Source organism: Mustela erminea, chromosome 9, assembly GCF_009829155.1.
Source record: "Mustela erminea isolate mMusErm1 chromosome 9, mMusErm1.Pri, whole genome shotgun sequence".
Classification (NCBI taxonomy): domain Eukaryota; kingdom Metazoa; phylum Chordata; class Mammalia; order Carnivora; family Mustelidae; genus Mustela; species Mustela erminea.
The window spans coordinates 41,222,911-41,238,290 of NC_045622.1; the positions used below are offsets into that span (position 1 = coordinate 41,222,911).

General features: G+C 35.7%; 1 protein-coding gene across 2 annotated transcripts in view; it reads right to left on the reverse strand.

Annotated features, from left to right (window-relative positions):
* Positions 1-5,997: 5,997 nt before the first annotated feature.
* The window catches only part of LOC116598484 (N-acetylated-alpha-linked acidic dipeptidase 2), a 53,442-nt gene continuing 44,059 nt past the window's right edge, over positions 5,998-15,380 (reverse strand). For both annotated transcript variants that reach the window (XM_032357331.1, XM_032357332.1), the window contains one exon: positions 5,998-7,178. In XM_032357331.1, coding sequence (XP_032213222.1) covers positions 6,986-7,178 — 193 coding nt within the window. In that variant the 3' untranslated portion in view covers positions 5,998-6,985. The remainder of the gene's footprint in view (positions 7,179-15,380) is intronic.

Consider the following 15,380-nt stretch of genomic DNA (forward strand, 5'->3'; position numbering starts at 1 on the left):
GTATTTTGTAGACTGTCCCTCACTTGGCATTTGTCTTTTGGTTTTCTTAGGGTTGAATTTATGTGTATTGATAAAGACAGTCAAAAGAAATCAAGTGTCATTCTCATTGGTGGAATCACGGGTACATAGCACCAGTACGGGATTGTTCAGGCTTATACCCTGAATATGCAGTGTGTGCCACTGAAAGAAAAGTTATTTGCCAGAAGAATGGGGAAAGAAGGCTGCTGGGTTGACAAAACAAAATTCACCACAGACTATCTCTTGCTTGATTCTGTCAGTTCAGTGATTAAACAATTTGGTTAGGCATGATATATTCTTAAGGTGGAAGAGAATGTAAAGATTATGTGTATCAGCAAATCCACAAATTATAACATTCACTGCATTGAGTTTATTAGGATTAGTGGGTTTCTTGAAATTATAATTGTGTGTAAAACTTGAAAAGGCTCCGTACAAATGAAAGCTAGATTCTAATAACAGACTAGTCTCAGATTACAGACATTATATTGAAGGCCAACTTGGACTGGTTTTGATACCTTAAGGATTCCTTCCAGGGCACTTCTCCCACCTAACCATAAAACTTCTTAAATTATGAGCAAGGAAAGCCTGAGTTGGAGGCAGAGGAGAGGAGTAAATTTAAGGGAGCAGAAAGCCAATACCAAGATAAGGAAAATTAGAACAATGGTATTCAGTTAGGTGGAATTCTAGTTCCATTTTTCAAGCAGGTAATTTTAAACCAGGAAAAGTAAGTGTCTAACATCAAGACTTCATAATTCACTAGTGATTAGGTTAGAAGACTTCATAGATTTTGGAGTTGAGGTTTAGGAATTTAGGTATTAGTTACAAGTAATTCAAGACTGTAGATGTAACTATATAGCTATTTTTTTTGTTCAAGAGTTTGGCACCTAGAAGTTGCCAAGTACTTTAAGTGTTTTTAATAGCTTTTCATTTGATTTTTGAACACCTCCATATGATTACATACTAATAGTCATATTTTACTGATAGAGAAGCAGAGGCAAAGGAAAACCACATACATTGCGTCAGGTCACATAAGTAGCAAATGGTGAAATTAGATTTTAAATTGAGGGACTTTGATTCCTAAGTCCTTAAACTCTTTAACATGACACTAAACACACCTAAACATGCAAAACGTAAAATTGTAACTGCCATTTGTTTATTAGTCTTAGTATCAAATGACCAAATTATCACGAAAGGATAGTGGGTTTTTAGTTTTTGCACTGAACAGTGGAGCCACTGAAATACTTGATAAGGACCTTAATGGACAGGTGGGCAATTCAGAAGAATTATGGATGGAGTCTGCAGGACTGAATGAAAGTAATAGAGTGATGGCAATGAATTTGTCTTGTAAACTCTTGTGCCTGTAAGTTGGCCTTACTGTCACCTGGACTTTGGAACAACTTTCTACATCTCTGTGTACATAAGCAGATACATAGATACAGTACATAGGCACTGTAATGGGGTGAAAGAAGCAACACATTAAAATTATTGGTGTTTTGCAGACAGACTCGTTCTTTCAATTATGTGAAAACTGGATGGGTTATCATTTGTGAAGAGTTAGGGAAGATATTCTATCAAATTAGAAGGGACTTTTAAAACCTGAACCCTAAGTGTTTAATGAATCAAAAACCACATTACGTTATAAATTACAGGGCCCGTCTTCCAAAGGGAAATCTCTAGCATACATGGTTGATTTACTTTTTATATATTACACTTTGCCAGATAACCTTGAGACTAGCTGATTTTTAGCTTTCTTAGTTACTCTCCAAGAAGTACTGAGTTTGATAGGTATGAGATTTATAAGTTTTATTAACATTTTTAATAAGATCTAAAAGTCTGTAAGCATCTTCAGCATTGTAGCCATCCCTTTGCTTAATTACTTCATTTAACAAAAACACTTTAGTGACTTCTTCATGCTGGTGGTAATTGACCAACCACACAGGTTTGCTTCCAAGGACTGTTAAAGTGTACAACATGTGAATTTGATACACTTACATATTGTAATATGGTTGCCATTGAAGTAGTAATTAGCACCTCTATCACATTACATAATTATTTGATAATTATTTTTGGAAGTTGGAATAATTAAGTTCAAATCTCTTAGCAAGTTTGATGAATTTAATAACAATTTCTTGTTTTTATTCATTGTATGGTCATTATATTTCTAAGGCATATTAACTGTGTATTACAAATTTGTACCCTTAAACTCCATCTGTTCTTGATCCCATAACCTCTGTCCCCTGGTAACCACCATTTTATTTTCTGTTTCTACAACTTTGGCCTTTCTAAATTCCACAGATAAGTCACAGCATATTGCACTTGTCTTTCTCTGTCTGACTTACATCACTTAGTATAATGTGCCAAGTCCTTCATCCATGTTGTCACAAATGACAGGATATCCTTCTTTCTCATGAGTGAATGTGTGTGTGTGTGTGTGTGTGTGTGTATACATATCACATCTTTTTAATCCATTCATCTGTCAATGGACACAGGTTCTTTCCATATCTTGGCTGTTGTAAATAGTGCTGCAGTGAACATGGGTATGCATATGTCATTCTGAATTAATGTTTTCATTTTCTTTGGATAAATACCCAGAAGTAGAATTACTAGATTTTATGTTACGGTTTTTTAGTTATTTCTTTTTTTTAAGGAACTTCCATACTGTTATCTATAGTAGCTGTATAAATGTATATTCCTTCCAGCAGTGCACAAGGGCTCCCTTTTCTCCGCATCCTTGCTACGTTTGTCTTTTTGTTGATAGCCATTTGAAAAGATATAATAAGGTGATATCTTCTTGTGGTTTTTGTGTTAAAGATTTTATTTATTTACTTGTCAGAGTGTGTTTGCACACAAGCCAGAGGAGCTGCAGGCAGAGGGAGAAGCAGGCTTCCACTGACCAGGGAGTCCGATGCAGGACTTAGTTCCAGGACCCCAATCCCAGGATCATGACCTGAGTCGAAGGCAGACGCTTAATTGACTGAGCCACCCAGGCATCCCTCCCTGTGGTTTTAATTTGCATTTTCCAGATGGTTATTGAAGTGAAACATCTTTTCTTGTACCTGTTGACCATGTGGATAGAGGTCTTGAGAAAGTATCTGTTTAGTTCTTCCCAGTTTTTGGACTCTTGGGTGTTTCTGTGTCCGGTTATAGGAGTTCTTTATGTGTCTTGGATTTGAGTACTTTGTCAGATACCTGATTAGCAAAAATTTTCTCCCATTCCATAGCTTGCTTTTTCATTTTGTTGCTTTTTTTTTTTTTTTTTTTTTTTTTTTTTTTTTTTTTTTTTTTTACTTTCGTGTGCTTTTGGGATATTTCAAACACTGCTGTGACCATTGTTGAGCTGCTTCTTTATGTTTTCCTGTAGTTTTGTAGTATAAGGTCTTTTGTATAAGTCTTTGATCCATTTCAGGTTGATTTTTGTGAGTGGTAAGAGGAGTCTCATTTCATTGTGTTTATCCAGTTTTCCCAACACCCATCTTTTGAAGAATCCTCTTTTCCCCATTGGGTGCTCTTTGCTCCCTTTCTATATGTCTGTTTTAGTGTTGGCACCATGCTGTTTTTATTGCTGTTGCTTTGTAGTATAGTTTGAAATCAGTGAATGTGGTACCTCCAGCATTGTTCTTTTCCTTCAAGAGTGCTTTGGCAATTTGGGGTTTCATACAGATTTTAAGATTGTTTTTCTATTCTGTAAGGAATGCCATCGGTATTTTGATGGAGATTGCATTGACTCTAGATGGCTTTGGGTAGTATGGACTTTTTAATACTAATTCTTTAGATCCATTAACAAATTATGTCTTTCCATTTGGTTGTGTCTTTTCATTTTTTAGCTAAGTCTTAGTTTTCATTGTATATCTTTCATTTCCTTGGTGAAATTTATTCCTAAATAGATCTTTTGTGATGCTGTGAATGGGATAATTTTCTTCTCAGGTATTTCATCCTTAGTGTATAGGAAGGTAACTTATTTCTGTACATTGATCATGCGTCATTCAACTTTACTGAAATATTAGTTCCAGCAGTGTTTTGGTTGTCTTTGGGATTTGGCGTAAACAAAGTCCTATAACTGCAAATGGGACAGTTTGACTTCTTTCTTGCTGATTTGGATGTGAGGGAAAGCTTTCAGTTCTTCTCAGCTGAATATCATGTTAGCTGGAGGTTTGTCACACATCGCCTTTATTACCTTGGGGTATGTTACTGCTATACTCAGTCTGCCAAAAGTTATCATGGAAGGATTTTGCATTCTGTCAAATGCATAGATGATCATGATGTTTCTTTCATTACATTAATGTGATTTCATTTCATTAATGTGATGAAAAGTCATGTATTGATTTGTGTATGTTGAATCATCCTTGCAACCCAGGGAAAAATCTCATCTAGCCCTGGTGTATAATTTATGTGTTCTTGAATTTGGTTTGCTAATACTTTGTTGAGAATTTTTATGTTTATGTTTATCAGGAATAGTGGTTTATAGTTCATTTTTTTGTGGTTTTGTTTTTAGGGAGAGAGCACGCGCACCAATGAATAGTGGGCAGACTAGGAAGGAGAGGGAGAGAGTCTTAAGCAGGCTCTGTGCCCAGTGTCTGCATGGGGCTCAGTCTCATAGCCCTGAGATTATGACCTGAGCTGAAATCAAGAGTTGGATGTTTAACTGATTGAGCCACCCAGACACTGCTTTTTTGTTGTATTCTTATCTGGCTTTGGTGCCAGGATAATGCTGGCCTGTTAATCTGAGTTTGGAAGTATTCCCTGTACTTCATATTTTTGGAAGAGTTTGAGAAAGACTGGTACTAATTCTTTGAGTGTTTATTGGAACTTGCCGATAAAGCCCTCTGGTGTCCTGGGTTATTTTTTGTACTGGGAGGTTTTAAATGACTGATTCAATCTCTTGCTCATTATTGTCTTTTCACATTTGTGTGTGTGTGTGTCTCTTATGATCCTGTGTATTTTGTAGTACCACTTGTATGGTCTTTTTCATTTATAATTTTATGTCTTTGTCGAAGTCTGGCTAATAGTTTTGTCAGTTTTATCTCTTTGATGAACCAGCATTTAGTTTTATGGGTAGTTTTTTTCTGAAATAGGGTTTTTATTTTTTCTGCTTTGATTTTCTTTCCTTCCTTCTGCTTCCTGTAAGCATATTCTTTTTATATTTCCTAGAGGGGTACAGTTAGGTCGAGATCTTTGTAATTTCTTAGGATAACGCATTTCATGCTATAAACTTGACTCTTGACTGCTTTGCTTTTATCCCATAAGATTTGATGTGTCACATTCCCTTTTTCATTTGTTTTAATTTCCCATTTTTATTTTTTGACTTACTGTTTAGAAGTGTGTTATTAGTTCCCATGTACTAGATTTTTCTAGCTTCCTCTTGCTGATGTCTAATTTATACGACTGTGATCAGAAAAGAGAGTCGGTATACTTTTAGTCTTAGTTTGCTGAAATTTGTTGTGTGCCCTGTCATAGGATCTGCCCTGGAAAATGTTCATATGCCCTTGAGAAAAGTGTGTATTATACTGTTCTTGGATGGAATATTACTGTATATAACTGCTAAATCACTTTGTTTTGGAATATGTTTTGGTTCAATTCCAGTATTTCCTTTTTGATTTTCTGACTGCATGATTAATTTATTGAGTAGTATTAAAGTTCCCTATTAATGTATTGCTCATTTCTCCATTTAAATCTGGTAAAATTTTTTTAATCATGGTGCTCTGATGCTGCATGTGTGTATATTTTTGAGCATTCTCTCTTCTTGACGTCTTTGTTACTTTATCATTATGTGATGACTTCTTTTATCACACTTGCTAGTGTTTTGGGCTTGAAGTGTATTTTTTTCTGGCGTAAGTATGGCTACACCCACTTTTTTTGGTATCCACCTACATGGAATATCCTCTTCTATTCCTATACTTGAGTGTGTGTATGTCTTGAAAGCTAAAGTGAATTTCCTGTAGAGTGGAGTTAGGTCCTTTTTTTTTTTTTTTTTCTTTTTCATCCAGTCACTCTGCCCTTTGGTGAAATCAGTCCATTCATAATTACTTATACTACCATCTTATTGTTTGCCTTCTAGTCTTGTATCTCCTGTATTTCCTATTTTGTACCTTTTTCTATATTCTACCTTTGTAAAGTGCATTTCCATGGTGATTTGTTCAGTCTCCCCTTTTTTTAGGTTTCATCACTAGGTTTTTGCTTTGTGGTTACCAGGTGGCTTACATAAACCGTCTCATAGGTAAAGTATTCTTAGGGGAAGATGTTTTTAAGAAATAGTTCAGGCATGTTCTGTAACATCCTTAATTACACTGTTGTACCACATAATCATTTGTCTTTTCTTAAAGATGATGAAAACAAAATAACTTTTGAAATAATAACTTGCAAAGGTTACTGTAGTTGACCCTTGAACAATGTGAGGGTTACAGGTGCCAGTCCACCATGCAGTCAAAAATCTGAATAACTTTAACTCCCTAAAAATTTAACAGCTGATAGTCTACTATTGAGGAGAAGCCTTACTGATAGCAGATTGATTAACCCCTATTTTGTATATTATATGCTGTATTCTTAACAATTAAAAATGAAGAAAATGTAATCATCAAGAAAAAATGCATATACAGTACTATATTTATGAGAAGAAAATTCACGTGTAAGTGGATGTGTGCGGTTCAGACCCATGTTGTTCAAGAGTCAACTGTATGTTTAACTTTGTAAAATTAATGAACTCTTTTTCAAAGTGGTTGTACCATTTTACATTTTTACTAGCAATGTGCCAAAGTCCCACATTCCTTGACATTTAAGGGAATTTTCAGTTACTTTGTTTTTCTGCCCCACAACTGGGGTGTTTGTTTTTGACAGGATGGAAGTCTAAAGTCAAAACATGACATGAAAAGCAAGATTATAGAATACTCTGGCATCATGAATTATCAAAATCAAGAGTTTTATCCTCAGACTTTCAGTAACACTTTAAATGGCTAGCCACTTGGCTGGGACCTCACTCTAACACTTCTGTCAGAGTCCCTGCTGCTGCTTGAATTGTAAAGGCTGCAATAGAAATGTGTTTCTTTACTTCTGTCCAGGCTGAATGAGGGTCTTCTTTATTTTCAATATCAAACATAGCATCATAGATCCCAGGAAATGATTCTCCAGCATATTTGTTGTGGCTACTTGGAGCAAAGATGATGTGCCTAATAGAAAAAAATAGATGGTAGGTTGAGCTAGAGTATACATACATTACACTTTATATGCTTTTTTATTCATTCCCTTTTGTCAGACCACACCTTAACAATACTGTGTGTCTCCTCCTGGCATTCACTTTTTTTATTCCAAAATGAAGACCTATAAGTGATTTACAATACTTATGTAACAGTATAACTTTAAGCAAAGAAATCTGACTATGCATTCACTGCATTTGTCCTTTACTGGAGAATTAGAAAGGCAGACTATAGCAAAAAATGTATAAGATAGATACAAGGTTTGTACAAACCTGGTTTGAATCCTTGAACTGACATCTAATAGTCCTGTGGCTTTTCACCTTGGTTAAGTTCTTAGATACTCTGTTCTTTTTGATGCAGCTGTAAATGGAATTATTTTTTTGTTCCTCTTCTTGATAGCCCATTATTAGTGAATAGAAATAAAATCAGTTTCTGTATATTGATTTTGTATCTTCACCTTACACTGAATTTAACTTGTTCATTCTAACAGTTTTTTGGTGGATTCCTTAGATTTATCTCTACATAATGTCACCTGCAAATAACAATGGTTTTACTTCTTCCAGTATGGATGGTTTTTTCTTGCCTAATTGCTCTGGCTAGGACTACCCATACTGTGTTGAAAAACATCCTGGTCTTGTTCCTGATCTTAGAGGAAAAGCTTTCAGCCTTTTACCATTAAATACAATATTAACTGTAGGTTTGTCTTACGTGCCCTTTATTATATTGAGTTACATTTCTTCTACATAATTTTGATGAGTTTTAATAAAGTGTATGTTGAATTGTGTCAAACGCTTTTTCTGAATCTGTTAAGACTCTTTTGTCCTTCATTTTGTTAGTGTGGTATATAACATTTATTTGTGGATATTGAACCGTCTTTGTATAAACCATCTTTGAATAAATCCCATTTGTGGTACGTGATCTTTTTAATATATTGTTGAATTCGGTTTGCTAAGTTTTATAGAGGATTTATGTTCATCATATTGGCTGGTAATTTTCTTTTGCATCCTTATTGGATTTTCCTATGAGGGTAATGCTGGCCTTTTAAAATGAGTTTGGAAGTGTTCACTCTTTTTTTTTGGAAGAATTTGAAAAGAATTGGTACTGATTATTTTTTCAGTGTTTTGTAGAATTCATCAGCGAAGCCACCTGGTCCTGGACTTTTGTTTGTTGGGAGGTTTATGATTACTAATTCAATTTCCTCACTAATAACTGCTCTATTCACATTTTCTATTTGATTAATAAGTTCTGGAAGGCTATTTGTTTCTAGAAGTTTGTCCATATCTATTACATTGTCCAATTTGCAGACAGATGATTGTTGATAGTAGTCTCTTACTTATTCCCATAGTATTAGTTAACAGTGTCTCCTCGCTTTATTTGAGCCCATTCCCTTCTTGGTGAATCCAGTGAATGGTTTATAAATTTCATCTTTTCAGACCGTCAGCTCTTCGTCTTACTGAACTTTTTTTTTTTGGCTTTTTAATTTCTGTTTCCTTGATTTCCTCTTTGTTATTTCCTCCTACTCCTAAATTTGGGCTTTATTTGTCATTCTTCTACTTCTTTGAGGTAGGTGTTAGGTTGATTAAGAGTTTTGCTTTTTTCTGAGGTATTGGGTATTCATTGCTGGTGAATGTCAATCTTAGAACTGCTTTTATTACATCCCATAAATTTTGCATGTTCTACTTCCATTTTCATTTTTCTTAAGGTATCTTTTTTGTCTTTTGATTTCATTAACCTATTAGCTATTTAGTAAGTAGAATGTTAATTTCCATCTATTTATGAGTATTCCACTTTTCTTGTAAATTGATTTCTAGTTTCCTACCCCTGTAGTCAAAAGAAATGCTGGATTCTTAAATTAATTAAGTCTTGTTTTTTTGGCATAACATATGACCCATCCCAGAGAATATTCCACATGCACTTGTAAGAATGTGTGTTCTGCTTTTGGATGGAATGTTCTGTGTATATCTTTTCATTTCACATAGTCTAATGCGTCATTTAAGACTAATGTCTCCATAGTAATTATTTTGTTTGGAAGCTAGCTATTGATGTGTGGTATTAAAAGTCTCCTTCTAGTCCTCCTGTTGTACTGCTGTTTCTCTTTTGGTCTCAATTTATGTGTTCAGGTGCTTTTATGATGATGGGTGCATAAATATTTACAAATGCATCCTCTTGTTTGACCCTTTTATTGTGTAATTTCCTTCTTTGTCTTTTATTACAGTCTTCATTTTAAAGTATTTTGTCTGATACCAGTATAGCTATCCCTGCTTTCTGTGGCTTCCATTTGCATTTGATATCTTTGTGCTTTCATCTTTAGTCTGTATGGATCTTTACATTTGAAGTGAGTCCCTTCTAGGCATGATATAGACAGGTCTTTCTTGTTTTGTTGTTGTTGTTGTTGTTTACATTCAGGCACCCTGTCTTTTCATTGGAGCAGATTCCATTTACATTCAAAATAATCAGTATGTATGTACATATTATTTTGTCAGTTGTTTTCTTGCTCTTTTGTAGTTCCTCCTTGTTCCTTATTTTCCTCCTCTTGCCCTTTGTGGTTTGTTGGAACATATGCTTAAATTTTTATCTTTTCTTGTATCTAATACAGGCTTACCTCATTTTATTGTGCTTGAAAGATACATTTTTGTTTTTTTTTTTTTTAATTGAAGGTTTATGGCAAACCTGCATCTAGCAGTTCTTTTGACACCATTTTTCCAACTATAGTTACTCTTGTAATATTTCAAACTTTTATTATATTATTTTTTTGGAATACATTTGACAATACAGTGTTACTAGTTTGGGGTACGTACATTTTACGTACAGTTTTACGTTTACGTATAGTTACATACATTAAGAAATACTCACTGCAGTAACTAGTTACATCTGTCACCAAAGTTATTACAGTATTATTGACTATATTCCCTGTGGTGTACCTTTAATCCTTGTGGCTTATTTATAACTGTGAATCTGAACCACTTAATCCCCTATTTTGCCCACCCTCCTGCCACCTTCCCCTCTAGCAACCAACCGTTTCTTTTCTTGGTTCATTTGTTTTGAAGTGAAATTGGATGGTATTTGTCTTTCTCTGACTTGTTTCAGTTAGCATAATACCCTCTTAGTTGGGTGCCATGTTGTAGATGGCAAGATTTCATTCTTTTTTAGGGAATGTTTCATTGTATGTATACCACATCTTTATTTCATCTATTAGTGGACATTTAGTTTGCATCCTTATGTTGGCAGTAGTAAGTAACACTTTGGTAAAATAAGGATGCATGTATTTGTATTTAGTTAAATATATATTTGTACATTTAGTGTTTTACAGGGTTTTTTGGGTAAAAACCCAGCAGTGTGATTATTGGATTATGTAGATTGCTATTTTTAATTTCTTAAGGAACCTCCATACTGTTTTGTCTGGTGGCTGCACCAGTTTACATTCCCACTGACAGTGCACGAGAGTTCCCTTTTCTCCACATTGTCACTGACACTTGGCTTTTTGATGCGAACCTTCCTTAGAGTTGTGAGGTGGTAATACCTCAGTTTTCATTTGCATTTCCCTAATGATTAGTGATGGGGACCACATTTTTCATGTTTCTTGGCCATGTGTACTCTTCAGAAAGATATATATTCAGGTTCTCTGCCCATTTTTTTAATCGATCATTGGGGGCTTTTTGTATCTTAGATATGAACCCATTATTAGATCTATCATTTGCAGTTACCTCCTCCCATTTAGTAGGTTGCTTGTCATTTTGTTGGTTTCCTCGGCTGCACAAAAGCTTTTTAGTTTGGTATTTTACCAAAAGTTTATTTTTGCTTTTGTTTTCCCTGCCCAAGGAGGCCTATCCAGAAAAATTTTGCCAAGGCCAGTGTATAAGAGATTGCTGCCTGTGTTGCTGAGTTTTTTGTTTTTGGTGGAGTGTTATGCTTTTAGCTCTTAACATTTATTTAGGCATTTAGTCCATTTTGAGTTGCTTTTTGTTTGATGTAGGGAAGTGGTTCATTGCATTTGTATGTTGCTGTCCAGTTTTCCCACCACCATTTATTGAAGAGACTCCACTGCAGTCTTGCCTTTTTTGTATGTTATTAATTGCGTGAGCATGGGTTTATTTTTGGGTTCTCTGTTCCATTCCATTAATCTCTGGGTCAGTTTTTCTGCGTGTATCATACTGATTACTGTGACTTTGTAGTATATCTTGAAATCTGGGATTGTATGTACCTCCAGCTTTGCTGTTTCACAAGAATTGCTTCAGCTGTCTGGGATGTTTTTTATGATACAAACCTGAGTATTATTTACTCTGATTTTGTGGGAAATTCAATAGGGATTGCATTTGTTTTTATTGTTCCATTTTAGAACTATCTAGTACTTTTCAGAGTACAGATCTTTCACCTCTAGTTAAATTTATTCACAGGTATTTTATACTTTTTGATACAGTTGTAAAGGAGTTTGCTTAATTTCTCTTTCTGCTACTTTATTAGTAGTCTATAGCAGTGTAATAGACTTCTGTGCATTGTGTTTGTACTGAATTCATTGGTTCTCATTTTTTGTTGTTTTTAGGTTTTCTTTATTACCATGTCATTTGCAAATAGTGATAGTTTCATTTCTTCCTTGCCAATGTGAATGCCTTTTATTTATTTTTCCTGTCTGCTGCAGCTAGAACTTCCAAGACTATGTTAAATAAAAGAGTAGGAATCCTTGTCTTGTTCCTGATGTTACAGGAAGAGCTTTCAGTGTTTCACCATGAGTATTAGGGTACAAGGGGGTAGGTCTTACATGGCCTGGCTCTAAACTCACTTTACTTACTGATAATTTTTATCGTGAACAGATGTTGTATTTTGTCAAATGGTTTTTCTGCTTCTATATTAATTTGGTCATAGGAATTTTACCTTTTATTTTGTTGATGTCATATACTACATTGATTTGTGAATACTCAAAGAGTTGCATCCCTGAAATAAGTCAACTTGAGGATAGTGAATGATCTTTTTAATATATTAAATTCACTTTGCTGTTTTATGGAAGATTTTTGCATCTCTTCTTCAGGGATACTGGTCTTAATTTTTGTAATTATATTTTAATTGTTGCAATCTTATAAAACTAACAGATGAAGAGCTGCTGTTTACGGATAAGTGAAAGTCGTTACTTTATATAGAATCTATACCTGGTGAAGATGCTGTCTGTGAAGGTAGAACAGTGCCTTCAACAGTGGCAGCAAAGGGTTTAGAGTATTACATAAAGCCTTGCTGCTGCTTTTTAATTAAGTTTGAGAGAATTGACTCCAATATTGAAATAACTTGTACTGTGGGTAAAGGTCTATCAAACAGCATCACATACTACAGAGAAATCTTATAAATAGAATAGTCAATTGATGTGGCAGACTTCGTGGTTGTATTCTTTAAAGAAATTGCCACAGCCACTCTAATCACCAGCCATGAACATCAGGGCAAGACCCTCCACCAGCAAGATTGCAACTCACTGAAAGCTCAAATGATGGTTAGCATTTGGGGCAATAAATTAAGGTATGTACTTTTTTTTTTTTTTTTTTTTTTTTTTTTAGTAATGCTTTGCACACTTAATAGACTACAATATAGTATAAACATAGCTTTTATATGTACTAGAAAATCAGGAATTTCATGTGACTTGCTTTATTGCAAATATCTGTGACCTACCTTGCAGTATATCAGAGGTAAGCCTCTATGTAGCTTTTGGTTTGTGGCTGTTGTGAGCCTTACATACACTAATGTAACAATTTAAAGTGGACTTTCATGAACAGTACAGTTTAACTTTGAAGGCATTCTAAAGCTCTCCCTTCTTACTCTTATATCAACCCTATCACCACGTTTTGTTTTCTGTGTCACATTTTACTTCCTCTTAATTCTGTGCATCCCTTATTTTTGCAGTTATGCTTACTTTTATAACTCTTGCATTACCCTTCATACTATTTAATATATTGCCTTTACTATAATCTGTATCAGTAAAATTTTCACTCTCCTATTTTCTTGTTGCTAATTAGCACCTTTTCTTCACAAGCTTTTAAAGAACTCCCTTTACCATTTCATATGACTAGTGGTGATGAATCCCTTTAGCCTTTGTTAGTCTGGAACACTCTTTCTCCTTCAATCCTGAATGATAATGGTGCAGAATACAATATTCTTAGTTGGAAGTTTTTTTTTCTTTTTAGTTGCAGTTTTTTCTTCAGCACTTTGACTATATCATGCCAGTCCTATCAGGCCTGCAAAGTTTCCTCTGAAAAATATGAATATCTTATGGGGATTCTTTTGTACATAACAAGTAATTCTCTTGGTGCTTTTAAAATTCCTTGTCCTTGAATTTTAATTATAATGTGTTTTAGTGTGGATCTCTTTTGGTTCCCTGGATCTGGATGTTGGTTTCCTTCTCTAGGTGAGGGCAGGTTGTAGCCCCCTTCTGTCCCTACACTGGGAGTGATGTTTTCTATAAGTTCGTTAAGCTTTTGGTGTTCTGTTTTGTTTTTTCCTCCCTTGCTTTGTTTGGGTGAAAGCCAGTGCCCCATCTCTGAGTTCAGTGATACTTTCTTCTGCTTCATCTCTTCTGCTGTAAACCCCTCTAAGTGTATCCTTCAGTTTTATGACTTCTCTTTGGTACTTTTCTTTTTCACCTTCTCAGTGTGTTCATCCATTCTTTCACATTTGGTTAGCATCTTTATGGCCATACTTTGAACTCTTTATCAGGTAGATTACTTATCTCTGTTTCATTAAGCTATTTTTCTGTGGTTTTACCTTTCATTGGTATATTCCTGTTGAATTTTTTTTTAACTTTGTGTTAGTTTCTATGCCTTAGATCAAACAGCCACTTCTCCCAGTGTCGAAGTAGATGAACCTTTTCATCTAACCTTGCTCTATCTCCATTTGTTTCTCAAATTTTGTGATTGTTCCAACAGCCTCTTTTTAATAACTCCTCTTGGTAGTTGAGGGTGTGCCAAGACTTGTCACTGTCCCCTTGACTATCTCAGGCCTTAAATTCATGGTGATTAAAAGTTGCTGCCTGAGGGTTTGGTTTCCATATTATGCAAATATGTACCACCTTATAGGACTGTAAGCAATCTGGGGTGGCCACCAGAGCCACATGATAGGGAGGTGTCCCTCAGACACAGTAGTAAAAACTGGGGCTCCAACTGAGTACATAAGTTGCTTTCTGGAATATAGCAGCAAGCTGCAATAAGAAGGAGCACAAAGGTGTTACTGCCCCCACCTACATGCCATAGGCCTCTAAAAGAGGGCCTGATGGAAGGCCTGCCCTGCAGGAGGCTGAAGCTCCAGGGTAAGTAAATATGCTTATATTTCAGTCTGCTATCTGGAACAGGAAGAGTGAGAACACGAAAAATAGCACCTGCCCTCCGATGTCCCTGGTAAGGTTTATAGTTAATGCTTAGACGTGTGTTCAAGTGGCAGCCTGCCCCTCAGGCTGTAGCCATGATGTTAAACTTAGACCTCTGTCACTTGGAAGACTGAGCTGCTTGGGTCTGTTGCTTCTTGCTGTCTCAAGACCTCTTTCTCCATTGGTTTCAGTCTTGTAGGACCTTACTGGGCCCCAGAGCCAATGGACAGGTGTGCCCTGGCAGCAGTGGCAAAAACCGATGCCCAACAAAAGTATATAGAGCTTTCTTCTTAGGCCAAACCTCCTGTACCAGCAGATAGTTGCTTTTCTTAGAAAAAATTCTTCTAAGAACAGCCTTCAGTTGTTACAGTCTCATGGGACTCCGGAATGTAAGTAAGCCCCATGTGTTCCAGAGCCACACAATTAAAGGGCATCCCTGGCCAGCAGCTGTAAACACTAAGTACAAGACACAGGTAAAAAGCTGCCTTTCAGGAGATACTGGTGCTCTGGAGTTAAGCAGAACAACACAAAGATGGCACCCACCAGCCTCCTCCAGGTGATGCATTAAGACTACCAAATGAATCTTTCACATGAAGTCTGCTTTTCAGAGGGCTGCTTCTGTATTGGCCTGTGGCAGGTGAGTCCATGCAAGCTCTTTAAGAGCTGTTGGTCTGTTCACTGTAGCCCTTTGGGTAGTTGGTGCCCCATAGCCAGATATTTTAGAGGCTAACCTCAGGTGCAAGTCTTAAAAGTTGGTGTACCCTATTTGAGGTATGAACCCTTCTCCTCAAGGGAGAAATTCTGGATTTATAAATTCCCTTCTAATTGTGGGTTGTGTA